The sequence below is a fragment of the Geotrypetes seraphini genome, chromosome 15 (assembly GCF_902459505.1).
Source record: "Geotrypetes seraphini chromosome 15, aGeoSer1.1, whole genome shotgun sequence".
NCBI classification, from domain to species: domain Eukaryota; kingdom Metazoa; phylum Chordata; class Amphibia; order Gymnophiona; family Dermophiidae; genus Geotrypetes; species Geotrypetes seraphini.
The window spans coordinates 32578472-32601447 of NC_047098.1; the positions used below are offsets into that span (position 1 = coordinate 32578472).

At 46.5% G+C, this 22976-nt stretch overlaps 1 protein-coding gene across 3 annotated transcripts in view; it reads right to left on the reverse strand.

The window, feature by feature from the left end:
- The window catches only part of FLOT2 (flotillin 2), a 117089-nt gene that overhangs the window by 39622 nt on the left and 54491 nt on the right, over positions 1–22976 (reverse strand). For all 3 annotated transcript variants that reach the window (XM_033921659.1, XM_033921658.1, XM_033921660.1), the window contains one exon: positions 10249–10372. In XM_033921659.1, coding sequence (XP_033777550.1) covers positions 10249–10372 — 124 coding nt within the window. The remainder of the gene's footprint in view (positions 1–10248; positions 10373–22976) is intronic.

Consider the following 22976-nt stretch of genomic DNA (forward strand, 5'->3'; position numbering starts at 1 on the left):
TGCTGAGGAGGATTAAGCGGTCTGGCAGAGAACCTGCGTTGATAAGAGGCCTGAGGCCTGTAAGGTCGTGCAGGTGGAGTCTTCTTTTTAGGCTTAATCAGCGTGTCCCATCTGGTATCATGAGCCGAAAGTTTTTGTGTTGTGGAATCTAGAGACTCTCCAAAAAGTTCATCACCAAGGCAGGGCGCGTTGGCGAGGCGGTCTTGGTGGTTTATATCAAGGTCAGACACCCTCAGCCAGGCCAGGCGTCGCATGGCCACAGCCAGTGCGGAGGCTCGGGAAGAGAGTTCGAAGGAATCATAAATCGAGCGCACCATGAATTTTCTGAGCTGAAGGAGGCTGGAAATCTGTTGTTGGAAAAGCGGGACCTTACGCTCAGGAACGTATTTTTGCAGGGCGGAAAGTTGCTGGACCAGGTGCTTCATATAAAAGGAGAAGTGGAAGGTATAGTTGTTTGCCCTGTTAGCCAGCATGGCATTTTGATACAGGCGCTTTCCAAATTTGTCCATTGTCTTACCCTCTCTGCCAGGAGGGGTGGAGGCATAAACACTGGAGCCCTGGGATTTTTTTAACGTGGACTCTACGAGGAGGCTCTCATGAGGCAATTGAGGTTTATCAAATCCCGGAATAGGGATGACTCGGTATAAACTGTCCAGTTTTCTGGGGGCACCCGGAACAGTAAGGGGATTTTCCAAATGTACGGGCAGTTTAAGAAATTCCTTGGGAGGTTGGTCGAAGTCCAAGGCATCTAAAAAAGCCTGGGACTTTTTAGAGTCAGACTCTAGTGGGATTGACAGAGCTGCTGACATCTCCCGAAGGAATTTCGTAAAGGAGGATTGCTCAGGCTTGGAAGTGGTATCAGCCATGGAGGGTTCCTCATCTGTAGAAGAGGCATCCTCCTCGGTACCGAGTTGGGATTGCTCCCATAAGTCCGGGTCCCTGATGGCAGGCTCAGTATGGCGGGTTTTAGAAAGGGACTTGCCAGAGCGCATGGATACGGTACCAGGAGATGAAGACCGGTGTCGATCCCAGTCCCGGGAGGAATGTTGCCGATCACGGTCCCGGGAAGACCGGAGTCGATCCCAGGCCCGGGAGGGGTTCTCCGCAGTGCAAGTCTGAAGCTCAGGCTGGGCAGATAAGACCGGCATGGAGGTGTTCATCGGTACCGAGGGGGTGGACACCGGTGGGATGGTGCGAGGCTCGGGCCGGTCTGGCACTGGAAGGAGCGGTGCCAGCAGGGTCGGAAGGAGGTGTTGGAGTTGCTGCTGTAGCTGCTCCTGTAATTTGTCATGGAGGATGGCCGAGATGCGGTCCTCCAATGGGGGCACCGGTACCGTTTTAGTTTTCTTCGGTACCACAGGTGCTGCTCGACGCTCCGGCGATGAGGAGGCCGATGACGAGGCACTCACCGATGAATTCGAAAGGAAAAAAATTAGAACAAGGATCAAAAAAAGCGCGAGCGGGAAGGCAAAAAGAGAGTTTTCAACCGCCGTTGAAAGCACATGCGTCTTCTTCGCTCCGCGGAAACGAAGAAACTGGGGACCACGCACTCCTCCGTCGGGCGGGAAGGCACTCGCGCATGCGCGGTGCGGCCAACTAGAACTTTCTAGTTAAAAAGGTCCGTACCGGGGCTCCGTCGGTGACGTCACCCATACGTTAAGAATATGCTGCCTGCTTGTCCTGGGATAAAGCACTTTTCCAGTAGATAGGCGAGACATTCTAGACCAGGGGTCTCAAAGTCCCTCCTTGAGGGCCGCAATCCAGTCGGGTTTTCAGGATTTCCCCAATGAATATGCATGAGATCTATGTGCATGCACTGCTTTCAATGCATATTCATTGGGGAAATCCTGAAAACCCGATTGGATTGCGGCCCTCAAGGAGGGACTTTGAGATCCCTGTTCTAGACAGATGGGTAATATCCTTATAGCCACGTGCATCTGTAGAAGGAAACCATTCCGGATTTATAACATTGCCTCTGATGTACTTCACTGGGGTCCTTAGCTCCACCTACAGTTAGTACCCAAGTATTGAGAGCCACCCAATACACATGAAGTAGAGGCCCCTGTATCAACGGGCTTAGTAACAAACTGTTATGCTCAAGAAGGAAATCTGACAGCAATGTCAACCACCAACAAAGGCTTCAAAGGAGCGCAGAACTATTCCATATAAAATGGAAAGCTATATACAATATTCCTCCCAGCCCCCAAGGGCGAAGCATAAACAGATTGAGACAGTAGCCAGGCCTTGGTAAGGCTAGACAGCACCAGGTTAAAGGTCCCCTGAAGGGAAAGGGTGCTTAACTGGTGCTCTAGCACGAAGAGCCCCTTTTAGAAATCTAGCGATATCAGGATGAGACGCCAACTAGGACCGACGCTCCCGGGATCTAAAGAGAGCCCGGCCACCTGATCCCAAAGAGTTGCCACAGGTAGGCCTTTATCTAGGCCAGCCTGAAGAAAAGCGAGAATCAGAGAGATCAGAGCTGAAAAAGGATTCACCTGCTCCTGTTGGTATGCCTTCCATGTCTTAGCATAAGCAGAATCCATTGATGACTTAGACTTGAGAAGAGTATCAATAACCAGAGCAGAATAACCCTTGTGTTCTAAGGCTGCACGCTGAAGAGCCATGCCGTAACAGCAAAGTGACCCAAACCCTCCATGGAGACTGGATCCTGCGTGAGGAGGTCTGGATGTGAACTCAGCTGAAGGCTGCAACCCCTGCACAGATGCATCAGATCTGCATACCATGGTCTGTGAGCTCAATCTGGAGCCACCAGAATGTAACGGCTCGAATGGACCACAATTCACCAAATGACCTGGCCTATCATAGACCAAGAAGGAAAGACATACAGGAGAATCTCCTGAGGCCACTGCTGCACCAGAGCATCGAACCATAGCATTCGGGCTCAGATCTTTGACTGAAGAAACAATCCATTTTCTTTTTACTCGATGTGACCATGAGGTCGAAGTGTGACCAACCCCATCGCTGCACTATGGCTCTGAACACCGCTGTGAACAGAGTCCATTCGCACAGATCCAGTCTCTATCGGCTGAGGAAACCTGTCTGAACAGTCAACTTCCACTACAGGCGCTGCCATCAGCGCTAGGTGGTGATGTTCCACCCAAAGAAAAAGAAGGCGGGCTTCCTGAGCCAGAGGAATGCTTTTGGTTCCTCCCTGGTGATTGACGTAGACTACTACTGTCACATTGTTGGAGAAGACCTTGACAGCTTTGCCCTCCAGTTTTCTGCAATCGCATCAGTGCTAGCCGAATGGCTCTGAATTCCAACCAATTGATTGACCATTTCTGCTGAGAGGGTATCCAACACCCCTGAACAGGACGATTGCAGTGGGCTCCCAGCCCCGAAGGCTGGAATCTATCATCACTATGATCTAGGACACAATGTGTAGTAGAACTTGAAGATAGCCCCATGCCAAAGGAGCCAGCTGTTCTAGAAGGGAAGAAATTTGGGCACACAGTTTCTGCCTGCAGGCTTCTAGATAGATAAGGCCGCACTATATTGAAGAGAACTCCCAGCGACTGCATGGGCATTAGATTGCTCTTTCAGAAGCTGACAATCCATCCCAGGTTCTCAAGCACCTGGAGTACCTGCTCCACTATGCGCCGTCCCTCGGACAATGAGGGAGATCCAATCAACTAATCATCTAAGTAAGGGTGAACCTGGAGACCTATTTTCCACAGGTAAGCCACAACAACTACCATCACTTTGGTTAAGGTCTGGGGTGTTGTCACAAGCCCAAAAGGCAGAGCCAAGAATTGATAATACTGTTCCAGAACATTAAATCACAAAAATTTGCATTTGGGCCTGAAAAATATGAATGTTCAGCACCTGAATATCTTTCTATTTGTCTTGTAAATCCATAAATCGGTGATAAGCTTTAATAGCTTCTGAAAACTATCCTATATCAGTACTGGTAAGAATGTAGTTTCCCCAAATCTGCCAGTGCTCATAGTTGCATTTGATAGCTTCTTGCAAAGTTCGGAAAGCTTTAACTACCTTTATTTTGACGTTATTGTACAATGTGCTGCTAGTGGCGGTAGTGATCCACTCCTGCCTCTACTCTTTGCGTCTTCTCTCCACTGCAGCCCGCCCTCAGTGAAAACTTCCTGTTTCCGCTTGGGCGGCTGAATAGAGAGAAGACAGCCAGAGTAGCGGCAGGGTAGTGAATTGCATTCGCTACCGCCACTTTTCCCTGGCCAGGGTGGAGAAGAGAAATACTTGCAGCCAGGAGGGAAAGAGTCTTGCTGCTGCCGATCTGCACCAGAAACCTGTTCGGGTTTTGCAAAACCGGAAGTTACACCAGAAGCAAGGAATCCGGAGGCAGACGGAAAGCCTGAACGGGTCTCTAACAAGGGGGCCGACGAATCAGTAAGTCCGATTTTCTTAAAAAACAAACCGATTCGAATCGATTCACCCAAAGTGAATCGGAGAATTGATGCGAATCGGGCAGCACTACTGAACGGTGGCTTGTACCTTGATCATTTTGACCTGGCGACTTGTAGGAGGGTCCATAAACCAATCCATGAGAGGCCGGGCAAATTCCAGTTTGTAGCCGAACTGAATATGTCCAAGACCCACTGATTGGATGTAATACGAACCCAGGCAGGAAGAAATGCTGAGAGCCTACCCCCTATCTATAGAGGGGCATTCTTCGGCCTAGCATAATTATGCCTTTTTGGCAGAGGGCACAGAATGGGAGGTGGAAGACTGGGGACACCTGTAGCCAGCATACTGTCGTCAGGAGCCCTGTGAGAATCTTTGAGATGTGGCACTTGCTGTCGGGATTGCCAGCCATGAAAATTAGTGACCAGAACCTGTAGAGGGCCTGGGTCTGCTATCCGGCAGAGTCTGAGGGTGACAGTCCATCACAAAATCCATGAGGTCATCCAGGCCTTTGCCAAACAATAACTGCTCCTTAAAGGGCAGTCTAGCCAAAGTAGCCTTGAAAGTGGAATCTCTAGCCCATTCTCTGATCCAGAGCATCCTGTGAGCAGAGATGGAATACGCTGACACTTTTGCCAAAACTCGCAAAATATCTGTCCCAACCAAAAGAAGTTGGGGAGGAGGATCCACAGCCTCAATCACCAGTGTGCACAATCGAGAGACAGGCATGTGCGACACAGGACGTCGCCAAAGCAGCTCGATGCCTAAAGCAGATGTGCAGAGTTTCCGGAGGACCACAGCCACAAGGCAGTCCTGCATAGCCTTAGCACCATACCACCTTCAATGGGGAGAGAGGTATGTTTAGACACCTACACAACAAGGAATCAACCCTGGCTGACCCAAAAGCTGTTGACACTCCTGTGCCAGAGGATACAAACTTGACAAAGCTCTAGCAATGTTAAGAGCACCCTCTGAAGAGCCAAACTGTTCCGAGACCAGAAAGTTCATATCAGTGTGCAGTGGAAAGATAGAAGACTGTGAGCGTATACCACAAAGCTAGGAGGAAAAAGTAGACGTAGCTGACTAAGTGACCAAATGCAACTCCTGCAAAGATTCAGAAATAAGGTCCGGCAAAGCCACAGAGTGCAGGACCAAGGACTCATCCCCAGATCTAAAACCCCAGAAAGATCCATAGATCCAGCACACAGTCCCTGATCTCCCACCCCAGAAAGCACTGCACTTACAAATAAGGGGTCAGCAAGCGAAGCATCTGCATCAGGATCCTCCAGATTAGTGTCAGGGAGCGCAAAAACAGCAGCAGGCTGAGTCAACGATGGGTCCAAAGGAGCAACGCCACCAAGAGATGCCGCGGAAGCGGAGTGGGACTGCAAAGGGGGAGAACACAGGTTCTGAAACTCAGTCCACAAAAATTTCATAAAGTCTGAACAACATCCGGCTCCTGGGGCTAAGAGCCACCCTGAGAGGACTGAATTTTGCTTTTCTTAGAACTGTGGAGGGTCCGCAGCCAAGCAGACAGAATTACCAACCATGCCGAGCACCAAAAGGTCGATTATAAAAGGAAGAGATTCCGGTCATTTCCAGAAGATTACAGGGAAGCTATTGATTGGAACATTTGGACTCTGGTGATGGAGTGAGGATATTGGTTGTATCAGGTATTTGTCTTGACATATTTCTTGAACAACCTGGTTTTTATTTCCCTCACGAAGGTTCTGTAGTTTTGTGCTGAACTTAGTAAATTGGAGATGTGGCTGTCTAGTTTCACTGCTTGTGTGGCAAGTAGTCTGTCATTTATTTTTTTACGCTGAATGCCTTTGATTGGGGGGTGGGTGAAGGGTGTTCAAAGTTCTTCTTGGTCTGGAAGAGTTGTTCCGAGTTAAGCGAGTGTTCAGGTAGGATGGTCAATTGCCATGTATGGTTTTGAAGAGCATGCAGTAGAATTTAAAAAGTATTCTTGGTTGTTTTGGTAGCCAGTGTGTGTCTTGGTATGTGGCAGTGATGTGGTTGAACTTCTTCAGTGAGTAGATCAGTCTGAGGGCTGTGTTTTGCACTGTTTGTAGTCGTTTTAGCATGGTGGCGGGGCAGGGTAGGTATATGATGTTGCAATAGTCTAGTAGGCCTAGTATTAGTGCCTGAACCAGGAGTCTGAATTGTGTTCTATCAAAGAATTTTCAGATTTGTCTTGGGTTATGCATGGCTGCAAAGGCTTTCTGGACTGTTTTGTTGATATGTAGTTGTATGGCACAGCCTCTGTCTATCGTCACCCCCAGTATTTTAGGTGGGGTTGTAGAGGGAGACAAATGAAGCTTTGGGAGGATGACACTAGTCCATGCTGCAGGGCACAGTGAGGAACTATTGGTCATCATTTTCTCACAGAAAAGAGGCATAAATGTGCACATGCTTTAGCGTCAATCATACCAATTGTAGTTGTAGGTCCTCTATGGCAGCAGGTGTTTAGTACAGTGGAGGGTGTTATCGGTCAGTCCCCTGAGTGGTCCTATAGCACAGTATTACTGGGGGTGGAGAGCCCAATGTTGGATATGGGTGTGGAAAAGTCACAGGCGCTTGTTGCTTTTGGTCTGGCAAAGACGACTATTCAGCAGCACTGGATTAGCCCTACCCAGCCCACAGCCCAACACTGACAGAATCTTATGGCCCAAATGGCCTCCTGGTAGCGTCTGTGATGGGCACCAGCATGTGATGGCAGCAGGCTTATTTGGATTGCTGGTCCTTGTTCTAGTGGTGTAGAGGGAGATTCCAGAGGGGGATGGGAAGGGGGGAGGTAGTGGTTGGGGGGCAGGGTACTAATGAAAAATGTGCAGTGCTGGAGAGAGATTACTGGCTCTGACTTCTACTGATCGTCCTGATTTTAGTATGTATTTGGTTTTGGGGCTTGGAGCCCGTGACTTGTCTCCTTGTTGCTCTGTTCTCTAATAAAAAGATTAAAAAAAAAAAGAATCAACAGATGAGACTCCAATGCTGACAAAGTAGGCAGCTGCAGCACAGATGCCAACTTTTCACAGTGAGGGCCCGATGCTCTAATCTTAATGTGCATTTAATGTTCAAAATTAAACCAGTTCCAACCAGTTTAGTGTACAAGAATTTTAGCTTCCGATGCGCGAAATGGCTGTGTGGTCTTTTTCTTACGTCATTGCAGCCTCTGAGAGTTATATTACAACAAGCTCATTAATATTAACATAAGAACATAAGCGTTGCCTCTGCCGGGTCAGACCAGGGGTCCATCGTGCCCGGCAGTCCGCTCCCGCGGCGGCCCCCCAGGTCCATGACCTGAAAGTGTTCCCTACCTAACCTAAAATATCCATACCCTATTGCTCAATGTCCTGTAAGGTAAACCTCTATCTGTACCCTGTTATTCCCTTTGCTTCCAGGAAATCATCCAGTCCCTTTTTGAACCCCAGAATTGTACTCTGTCCTATCACCTCTCCGGGAAGCGCGTTCCAGGTGTCCACCACCCTCTGAGTGAAGAAGAACCTCCTTGCATTCGTTATGAATCTGTCTCCTCTCAGTTTTTCTGAATGACCTCTTGTTTTAGTTGTCCCTGCTAGTCTAAAGAATCTGTCCCTCTCCACCTTCTCTATGCCTTTCATGATTTTATAAGTTTCTATCATGTCTCCTCTCAGTCTCCGCTTCTCCAGGGTAAAGAGCCCCAGCCTGTCCAACCGTTCGGCATATGAAAGGTTCTCCATACCCTTTATCATCCTCGTTGCCCAGACATTGACAGGTGATGCATGAAATGAAGTGCCAAAATTACTGGTAGGTCTGGAGGAGCCAGTAGCGTTGAACACAATATACATGTGTGTTAAGAGCATGTCTCATGCACGTCCGTTAAAAGCCTATACCGGCAGGTTTGGGGCTGCCGACTGCATATGCCCTGCCAAAGAATGTAGAAAAAAAGCATATACAGTCAAACCTTGGTTTGCGAGCATAATTTGTTCCAGAAACATGCTTGCAATCCAAAGAACTCATATAGCAAAGCAAATTTCCCCATAGGAAATAATGGAAACTCAGACGATTCGTTCCACAATCCAAAAACTTTAATACAAAATACTATATGTACTCGTATTGCAAGACTTTGCTCGTTTAGAACAGTCACTACACTCCTGCAGCTTCAGAGAAAGAAGAACCATCGGCTCAGTTGTGATGATGTGATGCATGTATACTTGTATGTACTTGTATTGCAAGACATTGCTTGTATATCAAGTTAAAATTTAATAAAATGTTTTGCTTGTCTTGCAAAACATTTGCAAACCAAGTTACTTGCAATCCAAGGTTTTACTGTATATTTTGTTTTTTCATATTTGCATGATTTGTTGGGCATTCTCTGCCCCTTACAGTTAATGACGCATGTGACACACACTTATGACTTGTGCTTATAATGCGCTACAATAGGGCATAACTATGATTGATGCTAAAGCATGTGCACATTTATGCCTCTTTTCTGTGAACTATTCTGCACAATGTGCCTGGGGAGGGCTTCAATGGCCGGGAGGGTTTAGATGGGATGGAGTAGGTTTTAACGGAGATTTCGGCAGTAGGAACCCAAGTATAGTACCGGGTAGAGCTTTGGATTCTTGCCCAGAAATAGCTAAGAAGAAAAAATTTAAATTGAATCACGTTGGGCAGACTGGATGGACCATTCAGGTCTTTATCTGCCGTCATCTACTATGTTACTTTCTCAAGTGACTGGTCTGAAGGATTTTGTGTGAATTTCCCTGAACCTCATTTGCACGTGAAGTTCTCTGAGCAAAGCTTGTCATTTAGAAATCAGAAAATTTACTGTGACTACAATGGCTCACAGGATTTTAATGATGACTTTAGAGCAGTGGTTCTTAACCGGGGTTTGGTGAGTCAGTCTCGCGGGTTCGGCGGAGGTCAAAACCTCCGACTCATATAGCGCTTTGGTCACGTTCAATCATCTATCAGTTATTCAGTGTTTTTGATCAAGACTGATCGTGTACTCGGTTTTTTGATCTATCAATCTGTAACTAACGCCTTATATACATCAATCAATTCCTGATCAAAATTTGTGATTTAACTGATAGATGATTGAACGTGACCGAAGCGCTTATGATTCGTGATGATACACCCCGCTTGTCCATAATTGGCTGCAGGTGATCACGCAACATCGCTTGGCCTATCTGTGCTGCAGGGGATTTGATGCGCACAGTAGTCGAATTGTAACTTTTGTGATGGTACGTCGTGTGATACCTATCTTAATATTTTAATCCCTTACTAACTACGTCGAGCAAAATACGAAAGTGGTACAATATGGATTCACATGTATAACGGAACGTGATGGGAGTCAGCGTCCTAATTGCATGATTTGCAATGCCAAGTTGAGTAATTCTAGTCTAGCTCCGGCAAAACTAAGGGAATAAAGAAGGGTTCGGTGAACACGCATATGAAACTGGTGGGGTTCAGTACCTCCAACAAGGTTAAGAACCACTGCTTTAGAGCATCCGGGCCTGACTGAGGTTAAACATAAGGTAAATTACACTCTTCCCTGGATACTATGAAGGAGCTTGTTCAATACTGGGGGTAGTCAGCACCCACAGAGAAGACTGCAGATCAAAATAGAGGTGCACAGTCAAAGCTGTATGTGTAGGGATGGAGAAAATAGAGTAAAAAAGTTTGAACAATGAAACAGCAGGAGATACAATAGGCAGGTTATTAAGTACAATGGCAGTGTAAAGCCTGTGATTTAACATTGCTTGGTGTGATGCCATTGAAAGGTAAAAATTGAAGAACTTTGAATGAAAAGGTTAAAAGAAGTGGCTTAAATGCTTTTATAGTCTGTGCTCTTTTTACCCAAGATGGATCGCAGATGCCCTTCCAGGGTCTGAAGCACGACATTTCTTATTTCCTGAACGTTTTTCCCCAAGAACTGTTCACAGGCAATAGCTAAAAGCTCCTTCTCTGTCATTATTTTCACCTGTAGGTAGAACAAACAAGATTTCAGCAATGGAAAATCTGTCAACCAACAGTGGGCAGCAGCAGCAGCAGCAGCAGCAGCAGCAGCAAATCAGAGTAAAAGCAAGCAAAAGGCATAGTCCTCTTCAGTTACCTGACCCATGTCCAAACTGCAAAGAAAGAAATTCCTAACACAATCTAAAATGACATTCACCCAAGTGCATTAAAATCCATGCTGGAACTGTTATTGAATTAAACTTCACACATCTTATCGTCACCTGACCCCAACTAAAAACATTGGCAGTCAAATCAATTGTTATGTTCTTATTAGTCAACCAGTCAATATATAAATGAGGCAACCAATTCACTGGTAAAATGTATAGTTGAGGGTAGAACAAAACACTTAAATGTCAAGAAGGGTCACTCCTCTATTAAATCTTCATAAGCTGAATAATAAATGAATTTCATATACCTTATAGCAAATATTTCAAAGGGTAATATGAATCAGAGACTTGAAGGCAAAAACAAGGGGTGAACCCCAAGAATATCGCCTCACCACCCAGTCAATTCATATATTTTAAATGTCAAAAATCTTATGTTCGCTGTAAAAAAGTCAACGATTTTCATATAAATCATATGCTGTGCTTTTCTAAGTATATGATTTATTTTTTTTTTTTACAGCGAACATAAGATTTTTGAGATTTAAAACATATGAATTGACTGTGGTGAGGCCAAGGGAGGTCTTACCTCACCACTTGCTTGATTTCTTCGAAGGTATGAATAAATATGGGGATAAAGGTGAAACGGATGATGTATTATATCTACATTTCCAGAAAGCTTTTGACAAAGTTCCTCATGAGAGGCTCCTGAGAAAATTAAAGAGTCATGGGACAGGAGGCAATGTTCAATTGTGGATTAAGTATTGGTTAAATGGACATTTTTCTCAATGAAGGAGGGTAAACAGTGGTGTGCCACAGGGATCTGTACTGGGACCGGTGCTATTTAACTTATTTATAAATGATCTGGAAATTGGAACTATGAGTGAGGTGATTAAATCTGAAGATGATATTTAATTGTATAAAGTTGTTAAAATGAATGTGGACTGTGAAAAATGCAGGAAGACTGGGTGTCCAAATGGCAGATTAAATTTAATGTGGACAAATGCAAAGTAATGCACATTGGGAACAATAATCCAAATCATGGTTACCGGATGCTAGGGTCCACCTTGGGGGTTAGCGCTCAAGAAAAAGATTTGGGTGTCATCGTTGACAATGTGCTGAAACCTTCCACCAAATGTGTGGCAGCAGCAGCCAAGAAAAGCAAACAAGATGCTAGGAATTATTAGAAAAGGGATGGTAAACAAGACTAAGAATGTTTTAATGCCTCTGTATTGCTCAATAGTGCAAACTCACCTTGAGTATTGCATTCAGTTCTGGTCTCCTTATCTCAAAAAACATATAGCGGCACTAGAAAAGGTCGACCAATATGATTAAAGGAGATGGAACTCCTCTCATATGAGGAAAGACTAAAGAGGTTAGGGCTCTTCAGCTTGAAAAAGAGAAAGCTGAGGGGAAATATGATTTAAGTCTACAAAATCCTGAGTGTTGTAGAATGGGTACAAGTGGATCAATTTTTTTACTGCATCAAGATTTACAAAGACTAGGGGACACTCAAATAGAATAAATATTTTTTTTCACTCAGAGAATAGTTAAGCTCTGGAATGTGTTGCCCATTGGTCTGACACGTGACTGTCTGTTTCACAGATTCCAAGACTGTTGACATTATTTTTTCACTATATCTTTTAACCTTATTGTTATTTTAAGAAAGATATAGTGGCGCTAGAAAAGGTTCAAAGAAGAGCAACCAAGATGATAAAGGGGATGAACTCCTTTTGTATGAGGAAAGACTAAAAAGGTTGGGGCTCTTCAGCTTGGAAAAGAGACGGCTCACTCAGAGAATAGTTAAGCTCTGGAACACATTGCCAGAGGTTGTGGTGAGAGCGGGAAGCATAGTTGGTTTTAAGAAAAGTTTGGACAATTTCCTAGAGGAAAAGTCTATAGTCTGCTATTGAGAAAGGCTTGGGGGAAGCAACTACTTGCCCTGGACCAGTAGCATGGAATATTGCTACTCCTTGGGTTTTGGCCAGGTACTAGTGACCTGGATTGACCACCGTAAGAACGGGCTACTGGCTTGATAGACCATTGGTCTGACCCAGTAAGGCTATTCTTATGTTCTTAACTGTCATTCCTGAATTTGTGTTTTGGTTTTTATCCCTTGTTACCCGCATTGAACCTTTTTGAGGGCTTAGGTGGGATGTAAGTGAACCTATAACAAATGGCAAAGTTCTGCTCACAGTAAAAGTGAAATGTGACCCTCTTGTGCATGTAAGAACCCCTTGCAAGTGGCTGCTGTTTAAAGCAGAACTAAAATGTTATAAGGGAAGAGGGGGCAGGGAAGTGTTGTCATTTGCCCTATACTGCCCTGCAAGTGGAAGGGCATTATCCTAGAAACTGATGTGAGGGAGAAAGGAAGACAAGAGACAAACATTTTCAAAGAAAAGAGAGAATTATTTCAATTACGGTAATTCATTTTTTTCATATTAGTTGTATTGTAAATTTTAAAAATTTATATAGCAGATATTTATATATTTACTAGTTTTGATTATTGTATGTCACCTGGAGCACTTTTTTTGGGCATAGATGACAGATAAGACAAACAAATTAATAAGGATATTGAGAGACATACAAAAGATGTGGTAAAGAGAAACAGAGCTCTAATTTGTTGTCCAGTGTGTGCTACAAAAGCACTTATATCTCAGTTCCAGACCTCCTAATCCAAGTGTTTGCCATGACCCCCAGAACAGAATAGCAGTCTGGCCTCTGGACATGTAGCAGTTCATCATCCTTTCTTTCAAACAGCCAAGGATCACAGAAAGCAAATTCAAATACATGTTTTTCTGTGCATTAAACACTAATATTTTTTTAAAAATCTGAATTTATCAAATTGCCTTTTTGAAGGAGAAAGTAACAGCTCAACCTGAGTCAATTTGGTGATTTGTCAAGTACATTTCAGTCCTGGCAGGTTCTATTCATGGCTGCTGGCATTAAAGGTGAGTCTCTGTATTTATCACATGATTTTCAACATTTGCTAAAGATGAATACAGTGCTAAAGTACAGTCATCTTTCACAGTTATTTGCCTGTAAAACTTCCTATATTTAAAGAGAATGTTATCAGTCATATGGAATGGGAAATGGTAAAAATATTATTGTAAAAGAAATGAGAACAATACCCAAGTGGTAGCACCAACTGGTTTTTGATCTTAGGACCTGGGTTACTGCTGGCAAAAGGTTCAGGGTTGCAACCTAAACTGAGTAGAAAGCTTAGAGGAATATCAGGTAACAGCTGAACTGAATAAAAAAATTAAGGTTACCAGATCTGGGACACATGGGTGGGTTTTGGTGGGGCAGGGAAGAACCTCCCAAGGCAATTTTCCACCCAAAAATTATAATCTTCACCTCTTTCCCCTTCTCCCTGCTATTTCAGCCATCTGTCTTTCCTTTCTTTTCCCTTTCAATTCAGCCATTTATCTTTCTTTCTCCCCCTTCCAGTCCAGCTTTCTGCACATCTGTCTCTCCTCTGACTTTCTAGTTAAGTCATCTCCATCTTCCAGCTCAGCTATCTTCACTTCCAGACCCAGTACAGCACTTGTACCTCTCTAACCCCCTCCCCTCCACACACACACACTTCTGGCCTTGCATCTAATTTCCTTCCCTTCTACCTTCCTCCGAAATCCTCTAATCTCCCTTTGCAGCTCCCAGCTTCTTCCCATGAGTGCAGCATTTGCAAGTGCAGTGCTGTGATGCAGAGACTCTCCTCAACCACTTCTGTTGTATTGGGGCAGGACTCAGCAGAGAGAAATAGTGTGGTTGAGGACAGTCTCTTCATCACTGACACTGGAAGGAAGAAGCTGGGAGGGCAAAAGGGGTTTGAGGGGAGGGACTGAAGTCAGTGGCATGTGGTGGCAAGAGAGGGAATTGCAGGATCACTTGATAAGAGACAGGCAGAGTAAGGCAAAATTGAACTACAGCACGTCTGTCCCCCATTAGTAAAATCAGGGACAGATAGTTGCCAAACAAGTGAGAATCAGAGACAGAGGTCTGAAATTGGGGATATCTGGTAATCCTATTAGTGGAACCTTTTCATTGTATACCATATTCAAACTGGCAAGTAACTCACCTAGTGTACAGTAGTGTTGTATGTTTAAACATAAGCATTGATTTTCAAGCCAACACGTTACCCATGGAAACAGACTAGGGGGGGGAAACCTACTTATCTCCATGTAGTGAGATTACATGGGTCACAGAATAACACACTTTTACCCCCAGAGGGCAGAGAACATTCCTGGAGGGGCATGGTTGGGGGGGGGGGCAATGACATGCATAGTTTGCATTTTCAAAAAAACTGTGCACATTATATCTGAGGGAAAAGGAGAAATTACGTTCTTAACGCTAATTTACTTTCTTTTAGTCTCTACAGACCAACATAGGTTAATTTTACAAGCAGGTATATATCTCATCATGACCAGCAGGTGGAGACTGAGACAAAACTTTGGAACTGTACATATCATGTGACCCCTCCCTAATTACTTCAGTCTGCTGAATAGCCAAGCAGAACTATAAACTATATACAGAAAACAAACAGGAATCTGAACAGGAGTACCAACAAATAAAAACAGAAATGCTGTTGGAAAATGCAAAGGAACAATTGCAAATAGCAAAGGTCCCCACAGCTCACCAGCTACGCCAGCCAAGCCACAGCCACTGTTCTTAATCTCCCCGGCCCTAGAAAAATACTACAAACCGACCAAAAATTGAAAATCTGCACGCAAGAACACGACAATAGACAGGGTGGGGTCCTATGCTGGTCTGAAGAGGCTAATAGTACAAAATGCGGTGGTCAGGCAGATTTTTAGGTTGAAGAAATACGATCACGTAACACCCTCCTATCGAGTACTGCACTGGCTGCCAATGGAGGCGCGGGTGAAGTTTAAGTTTGGGTGCTTCTGTTTTAAGGCTTTGTTTGGTTTAGCTCCCAAATATATAATTGAGCTTTTCTCTTTTGCAACCAACAGACATAAGAGAAACTCACATCTGAATTTTGTTTATCTGCCTGTTAGAGGATGTAAACTTAAAAAAACATCATCAAAAGTTTTCATATCAAGCAGCATTATGGGGTAATGATTTAGAACAGGGGTGTCCAACCTTTTGGCTTCACTGGGCCGCTTGGGCCAAAAAAAAATGTCTCTGGGGCTGCACAAACGTGCAAACGCTGCAGCAAGACAGAGGAGGGAGCCGGCAAGATGGTAAACATCGAAGGGCAGCAGAGGAAAACATTGCATCACCCTCGACTAGGGCCGCACAAAATACTTCATGGGGCCACTTGCGGCCCTCGGGCCGCAGGTTGGACACCCTGATTTAGAACAACTGCTTTTGCTTACCGACACTTATGGGGAATTTAGGAGACATCTAAAAATATATCTATTTTCAAAGTATTTAGGCAGCTTAAATCGTAAAAATTTTATTATGGAGATCATTTTAGTGTCTCTAATTATTTGCTTTTAACTTTTTTAGTTCTATTCAACTTCTCTTATTGTTTGCTTTTTTTAATTACTGTAAACCGCATAGAATTTTACGGCCTTGCGGTATATAAATTGATTATTATTATTATTACTAAAGGAAAGTATTATTATTATTACTAAAGGAAAGTAAATTAGTAGGTAAGAACCTAATTTATCCTTCTTTAGCAACTCTCCAGACCAGCGGGACATACCAAAGCAGACCCCATCATGGGTAAGACCCTGAAGGACTGACACCAGAACATGCTCACCGAACACCGCGTCCTGACACGCCTGAACGTCCACACAATAGTGTCTGGCAAAGGAATGTAGAGAAGACCAGACCGCTCTGCCTTACAAATATCCACTAGAGGCACCAGCAAAGACAGCCCAAGAAGTTGCCTGATACCGAGTTGGAATGAGCCTTGAGAAATTCCGGAACAGTCTTTTTCTGAAGAAGATAAGCGGAAGCAATAGTCTCCTTAATCCAGCGTGCAATGGTAGCCTTGGAAGCGCCATCCCCCCTATAAGGACCCAATAGAAGAAAAAAAAGATGATCTGATTTCCTGATCTACTGGGTCCTCCGCAAGTAGACGTGAAGGACCCGACCAACATCCAATTTGTGCAACTGTTTCTGCTCAAAACCCATCCGACTACCCAGGACCGGGAGGACCACAGACTGATTGACATGAAAAGGAGAAACTACCGTATTTTCGCGGATATAACGCGCGCGCTATACGCGTTTTTACGTACCGCGCATACCCTTCGCGCGTTATATGCCTGAGCGCGGTATACAAAATTTTTTTTACATATTTCACACCCCGCCCGACGCCCGATTCATCATCCGGAAGGACGCTCGCACCCCCACCGCTCGCACCCCCACCCCGAAGGACCACCGACTCCCCGACAATATCGGGCCAGGAGGGAGCCCAAACCCTCCTGGCCACGGCGACCCCCTACCCCCACCTCGCACTACATTACGGGCAGGAGGGATCCTAGGCCCTCCTGCCCTCGACGCAAACCCCCCTCCCCCCAACGACCGCCCCCCCAGCCGACCCGCGATCCCCCTAGCGACCCCCACGACCCCCCCACCCCCCTTCCCCGTACCTTTGGTAGTTGGCCGGACAGACGGGAGCCAAACCCGCCTGTCCGGCAGGCAGCCAACGAAGGAATGAGGCCGGATTGGCCCATCCATCCTAAAGCTCCGCCTACTGGTGGGGCCTAAGGCGCGTGGGCCAATCAGAATAGGCCCTGGAGCCTTAGGTCCCACCTGGGGGCGCGGCCTGAGGCACATGGGCCCAACCCGACCATGTGCCTCAGGCCACGCCCCCAGGTGGGACCTAAGGCTCCAGGGCCTATTCTGATTGGCCCACGCACCTTAGGCCCCACCAGTAGGCGGAGCTTTAGGATGGATGGGCCAATCCGGCCTCATTCCTTCGTTGGCTGCCTGCCGGACAGGTGGGTTTGGCTCCCGTCTGTCCGGCCAACTACCAAAGGTACGGGGAAGGGGGGTGGGGGGGTCGTGGGGGTCGCCAGGGGGATCGCGGGTCGGCTGGGGGGGCGGTCGGAGGTTCTTGGGGGGGGCGGTCGTTGGGGGGGAGGGGGGTTTGCGTCGAGGGCAGGAGGGCCTGGGATCCCTCCTGCCCGTAATTACATTACATTACATTACATTACATTAGGGATTTCTATTCCGCCATTACCTTGCGGTTCAAGGCGGATTACAAAAGGTTAATTTAGAAGTACAGAGTTACATTGATTGTAGATTTTATAAACATAAACGGGTTGTTGAGGGTGAGGTGGTTTGTAAGAGAATTAATAGTTGGTCATAGTGGAGGTTCTTTTGTTGTTGTTAGAGCAGTAATGGGTAGATCAGATGTCGGTTTTAGAGTTACTACGAGGTCGTGATGTTATTGCTGTTTCAGGAATTTCTTGAAAAGTGTGGTTTTTATTTCTTTTCTGAACGTCCTATAGTCTGGAGTGGTCATCAGAAGGTTGGAGATCTGGTTATCCAGCCTTGCGGCTTGGGTGGCTAGGAGGCCGTCGTGTAGTTTTTTTCTTTTTACTTCTTTGATTGGGGGGGGTATGAATGGGGAGTGTGTTTTTCTGTGTCTGGTAGTGGGTGCTTGGATGAGGCGATTGTTCAGGTATGATGGGCTGTCTCCGTGTAGGGTTTTAAATAGTATGCAGTAGAATTTGAATTGGATTCTTTCTTGGATTGGAAGCCAATGTGAGTTGATGAAGGCTTCAGTGATGTGGTCGTGTTTTCTCAATGAATAGATGAGTCTCAAAGCTGTATTTTGGATTGTTTGGAGTTGTTTAATCGTGGTTACAGGGCAGGGAAGGAAGAGGATGTTGCAGTAGTCCAATATACCTAGTATTAGTGATTGTACTATAAGTTGGAATTGTGTTCTTTCAAAGAATTTTCGGACTTGTCTCAGATTTCTCATGACAGCGAATGATTTCTGAATTGTTTTGTTTATTTGCGGTTGCATAGTGCAGCATCTGTCTATGGTCATGCCAAGTAGTTTAATGGTGGTTTGGACTGGGTATTTGATTGCGTTTATTTCTAAATTGGTTGTGGTTTGGACCTTGTCATTTTCGAGAAGGATGAATTTGGTTTTGTCTTGGTTGAGTTTAAGTTTGTGTTTTTCCATCCAGGTTGTGACTGTTTCAAGTGTTTGGTGAAGTTTGACTGTCATGGTCGGTTTAGAGTGGTCAAATGGGATGAGGATGGTGATGTCATCAGCATAACTATAGGTGGTTATGCCCAAATTGTCCAGATGCGTTCCTAGGGAAGCGGTGTAGAGATTGAAGAGGGTAGGGGATAGTGGAGATCCTTGTGGTACGCCGCAGGGGTTTGACCAGGATTCTGACTTTTCTTTGTTTGATTTTACACTGTAAGTTCTGAGTTTTAGGAATCCTTCAAACCATGAGTATACTTTATCTGAGATGCCTATTGCGTCTAAGATCTGTAGAAGGATGTTGTGATCCACTAAGTCGAATGCTGCAGTAAGGTCCAGTTGTATGAGAAGCATTTTTTTCCCTGTACTAAGGTGTTGTCTGACGGTATCCATAAGGGAGCTTAGTAGTGTCTCTGTACTGAAGTTTGTTCTGAAGCCAGATTGCGTGGGGTGGAGTAGGTTGTGGTCATCTATGTAATTGGAGAGGAGTTTGGCTACTAGGCCTTCTATAATTTTGACATATAGCGGAATTGAGGCTATAGGTCTAAAGTTGGATGGTTGGTTTTGTGGTGCTTTTGGGTCTTTTTGGATTGGGGTGATGATGATTTCGCTGAGGTCAGCAGGGAATGTGCCTTCTGTGAGCGTGAATTGAATCCATTGTAGAATTATGGTGCGGAATTTTACACTAGAGGTGGTAAGGAGATATGAGGGGCAATGGTTGAGGTCACAGGAGGCATGGCTGTATTTTTTGTAGAATTTGTTGAATTCTGACCATTGTATGTTGGGGAATTGAGTCCAAATTCTGTCTGCTGCGGTTGCCTCTTTTCCTGTAGAGTGGATTGTGATTGCGTTTTGATGGGGTGGGTTGAGGATGAGAGTGGCTCTGGTGTTGGTAATTTTGTTCTTGAAGTGTTCTGCTAAGAGGGTGGGTGATGGTGGAGGGGTGTTCGTGGTGGTAGTATATGGTTTGGTGTCTGTTAATTCTTTCAGGATTTGGAATATTTTTTTGGAGTCTTGGATTTCCGTGCCTATGAGATTAGTGTAGTGGTTTTTCCTCTTTTCCCTTAGTAGATTTTTGTATTGTTTGTTGATTTTTTTCCAGTCGGTTTTTGTTTGATCTTGGTTCTTTTTCCTCCATTTTCTTTCTAATCTTCTACATTGTCTTTTGAGTTGGAGTAGTTCATTATCGAACCATTGGTCTGATTTCCTGCTGGTTCTGGTTTTGGTTTGTAGGGGGGCCAGATCATCAAGGATGTTAGTGGATATCTTTTTCCAGTGGGAGATGAAGTTTTTTGGGTCGCAGTTTTGGATGGTTTCATCTACATTTGACCAAAAAATGGTTGGATCGATATGTTTGCGTGTGGTATATGTGGTTTTTTTTGATTGTGGTGTGTGTTCGGTCTTAGACCAACTGATGTTGAAGTTGTATGTGTAGTGGTCTGACCATATGGATGGGGACCATGTTCCGTTAGTAGTTTGGATTGCTGGATTAGATGGTTGGAGAGACATGAATGCAGCAATGTCTAGTTGATGACCTTTTTCATGGGTGGTTTGTGGGTTTAGGATCTGGAAGGATAAGGCTTTGAGGAAGGATAGGCAGTTATTTGCTGGTGTGGAAGTTGTGTCTTCTAGGTGTAGGTTTAGGTCTCCTAGGATGAGGTTATATTCTGCTGTTAATGAGTTTTGGTAGATGAAGTTTTCAAATTCAGGTCTCACTGTGGTCCAGTTTCCTGGTGTTATGTAGCAGAGTAAGCAGTTTAGTGAGTTTTGTAGTGTTGGGTTTGTGAGTTGACACGCTAGGAAATCCATTTGCGGAGTGGATGTTTTTTCAAGTACGTTTAGAGTTAGGGAGTTCTTGATTATTATTGCTAGTCCTCCTCCTCTTTTTTTTTCTCTGCAGGTTACTGTTATTTTGTATCCTGGCGGACATACTTCTTTTATTCTAGGGTCTGTGTCTGAGGTTAACCAGGTTTCAGTGAGGAATAGGCAGTCAAGTTTTTCTGTTTTTATCCAATTTTTTATGTTTTCTGTTTTGGGTCCTAGTGCTCTGATGTTAACATAGGCACATGTAAGGGAGGTTGTGTCGGTCTGGGGAATGTAGGTTGTTTCCGGGTATATGAGTGTTGAGGGAGTTGGATGTGATTTTGTTTTCGGGAGTGTTGATCTTCTTCTCCAGGTAACAGTAATGGATTGTTGAGTGCTGGTGTGGTGGTTCGAGTTTCTTGATGTGATTATTCTTCTGTTGGGAAGTTGGAAGTTGGTTGTACTGGAGGATGCGGTTGTGGTGGGTAAGTTGTTTGCTGCTGCTTTCCAACTAGAAATGAGGAGGATTATCAAAAGGGTGGCTAGTGTGTGTGTATGCAGGGAGAGCTTCATTTTTGATGTCTGGTTCGGAGTGTTTGAATTAGTGGAGGTGTCGCTGTGGTTACGGGGGGCGGAGCAGGGTTCCCACGCGGCCCGAGGTCGCCTGTGTTGCTGAAGCAGTGGGGCTGCTTTTGAATTAGAAGAGGTGTCGCTGTGGTTTCGGGGGGCGGAGCAGGGCTCCCACGCGGCCCGAGGTCGGCTGTGTTGCTGAAGCAGCTCCCGGTGGCAGAGGAGCTGCTTTTAAGTTAAAGAGGTGTCGCTGTGTTTTTCGGGGGCGGAGTAGGGCTCCCACGCGGCCCGAGGTCGGCTGTGTTGCTGAAGCAGCTCCCGGTGGCAGAGGAGCTGCTTTTAAGTTAAAGAGGTGTCGCTGTGTTTTTCGGGGGCGGAGCAGGGCTCCTACGCGGCCCGAGGTCGGCTGTGTTGCTGAAGCAGCTCCCGGTGGCAGAGGAGCTGCTTTTAAGTTAAAGAGGTGTCGCTGTGTTTTTCGGGGGCGGAGCAGGGCTCCCACGCGGCCCGAGGTCGGCTGTGTTGCTGAAGCAGCTCCCGGTGGCAGAGGAGCTGCTTTTAAGTTAAAGAGGTGTCGCTGTGTTTTTCGGGGGCGGAGCAGGGCTCCCACGCGGCCCGAGGTCGGCTGTGTTGCTGAGGCAGCTCCCGGTGGCAGAGGAGCTGCTTTTAAGTTAAAGAGGTGTCGCTGTGTTTTTCGGGGGCGGAGCAGGGCTCCCACGCGGCCCGAGGTCGGCTGTGTTGCTGAAGCAGCTCCCGGTGGCAGAGGAGCTGCTTTTAAGTTAAAGAGGTGTCGCTGTGTTTTTCGGGGGCGGAGCAGGGCTCCCACGCGGCCCGAGGTCGGCTGTGTTGCTGAAGCAGCTCCCGGTGGCAGAGGAGCTGCTTTTAAGTTAAAGAGGTGTCGCTGTGTTTTTCGGGGGCGGAGCAGGGCTCCCACGCGGCCCGAGGTCGGCTGTGTTGCTGAGGCAGCTCCCGGTGGCAGAGGAGCTGCTTTTAAGTTAAAGAGGTGTCGCTGTGTTTTTCGGGGGCGGAGCAGGGCTCCCACGCGGCCCGAGGTCGGCTGTGTTGCTGAAGCAGCTCCCGGTGGCAGAGGAGCTGCTTTTAAGTTAAAGAGGTGTCGCTGTGTTTTTCGGGGGCGGAGCAGGGCTCCCACGCGGCCCGAGGTCGGCTGTGTTGCTGAAGCAGCTCCCGGTGGCAGAGGAGCTGCTTTTAAGTTAAAGAGGTGTCGCTGTGTTTTTCGGGGGCGGAGCAGGGCTCCCACGCGGCCCGAGGTCGGCTGTGTTGCTGAAGCAGCTCCCGGTGGCAGAGGAGCTGCTTTTAAGTTAAAGAGGTGTCGCTGTGTTTTTCGGGGGCGGAGCAGGGCTCCCACGCGGCCCGAGGTCGGCTGTGTTGCTGAAGCAGCTCCCGGTGGCAGAGGAGCTGCTTTTAAGTTAAAGAGGTGTCGCTGTGTTTTTCGGGGGCGGAGCAGGGCTCCCACGCGGCCCGAGGTCGGCTGTGTTGCTGAAGCAGCTCCCGGTGGCAGAGGAGCTGCTTTTAAGTTAAAGAGGTGTCGCTGTGTTTTTCGGGGGCGGAGCAGGGCTCCCACGCGGCCCGAGGTCGGCTGTGTTGCTGAAGCAGCTCCCGGTGGCAGAGGAGCTGCTTTTAAGTTAAAGAGGTGTCGCTGTGTTTTTCGGGGGCGGAGCAGGGCTCCCACGCGGCCCGAGGTCGGCTGTGCGGGGTGGGGTTAGGGGGTCGCCGTGGCCAGGAGGATTTGGGCTCCCTCCTGGCCCGATATTGTCGGGGAGTCGGCGGTCCTTCGGGGTGGGGGTGCGAGTGGTCCTGCCGAGGGGAGAAGAATCGGACGTCGAGGGGGGGCATCAGGCTTTCAGGATGGGGACAGGACTTCAAGGGGGGACAGGCAGACCTTCAAGGGGGACAGGCAGACCTTCAAGGGGGACAGGCAGACCTTCAAGGGGGACAGGCAG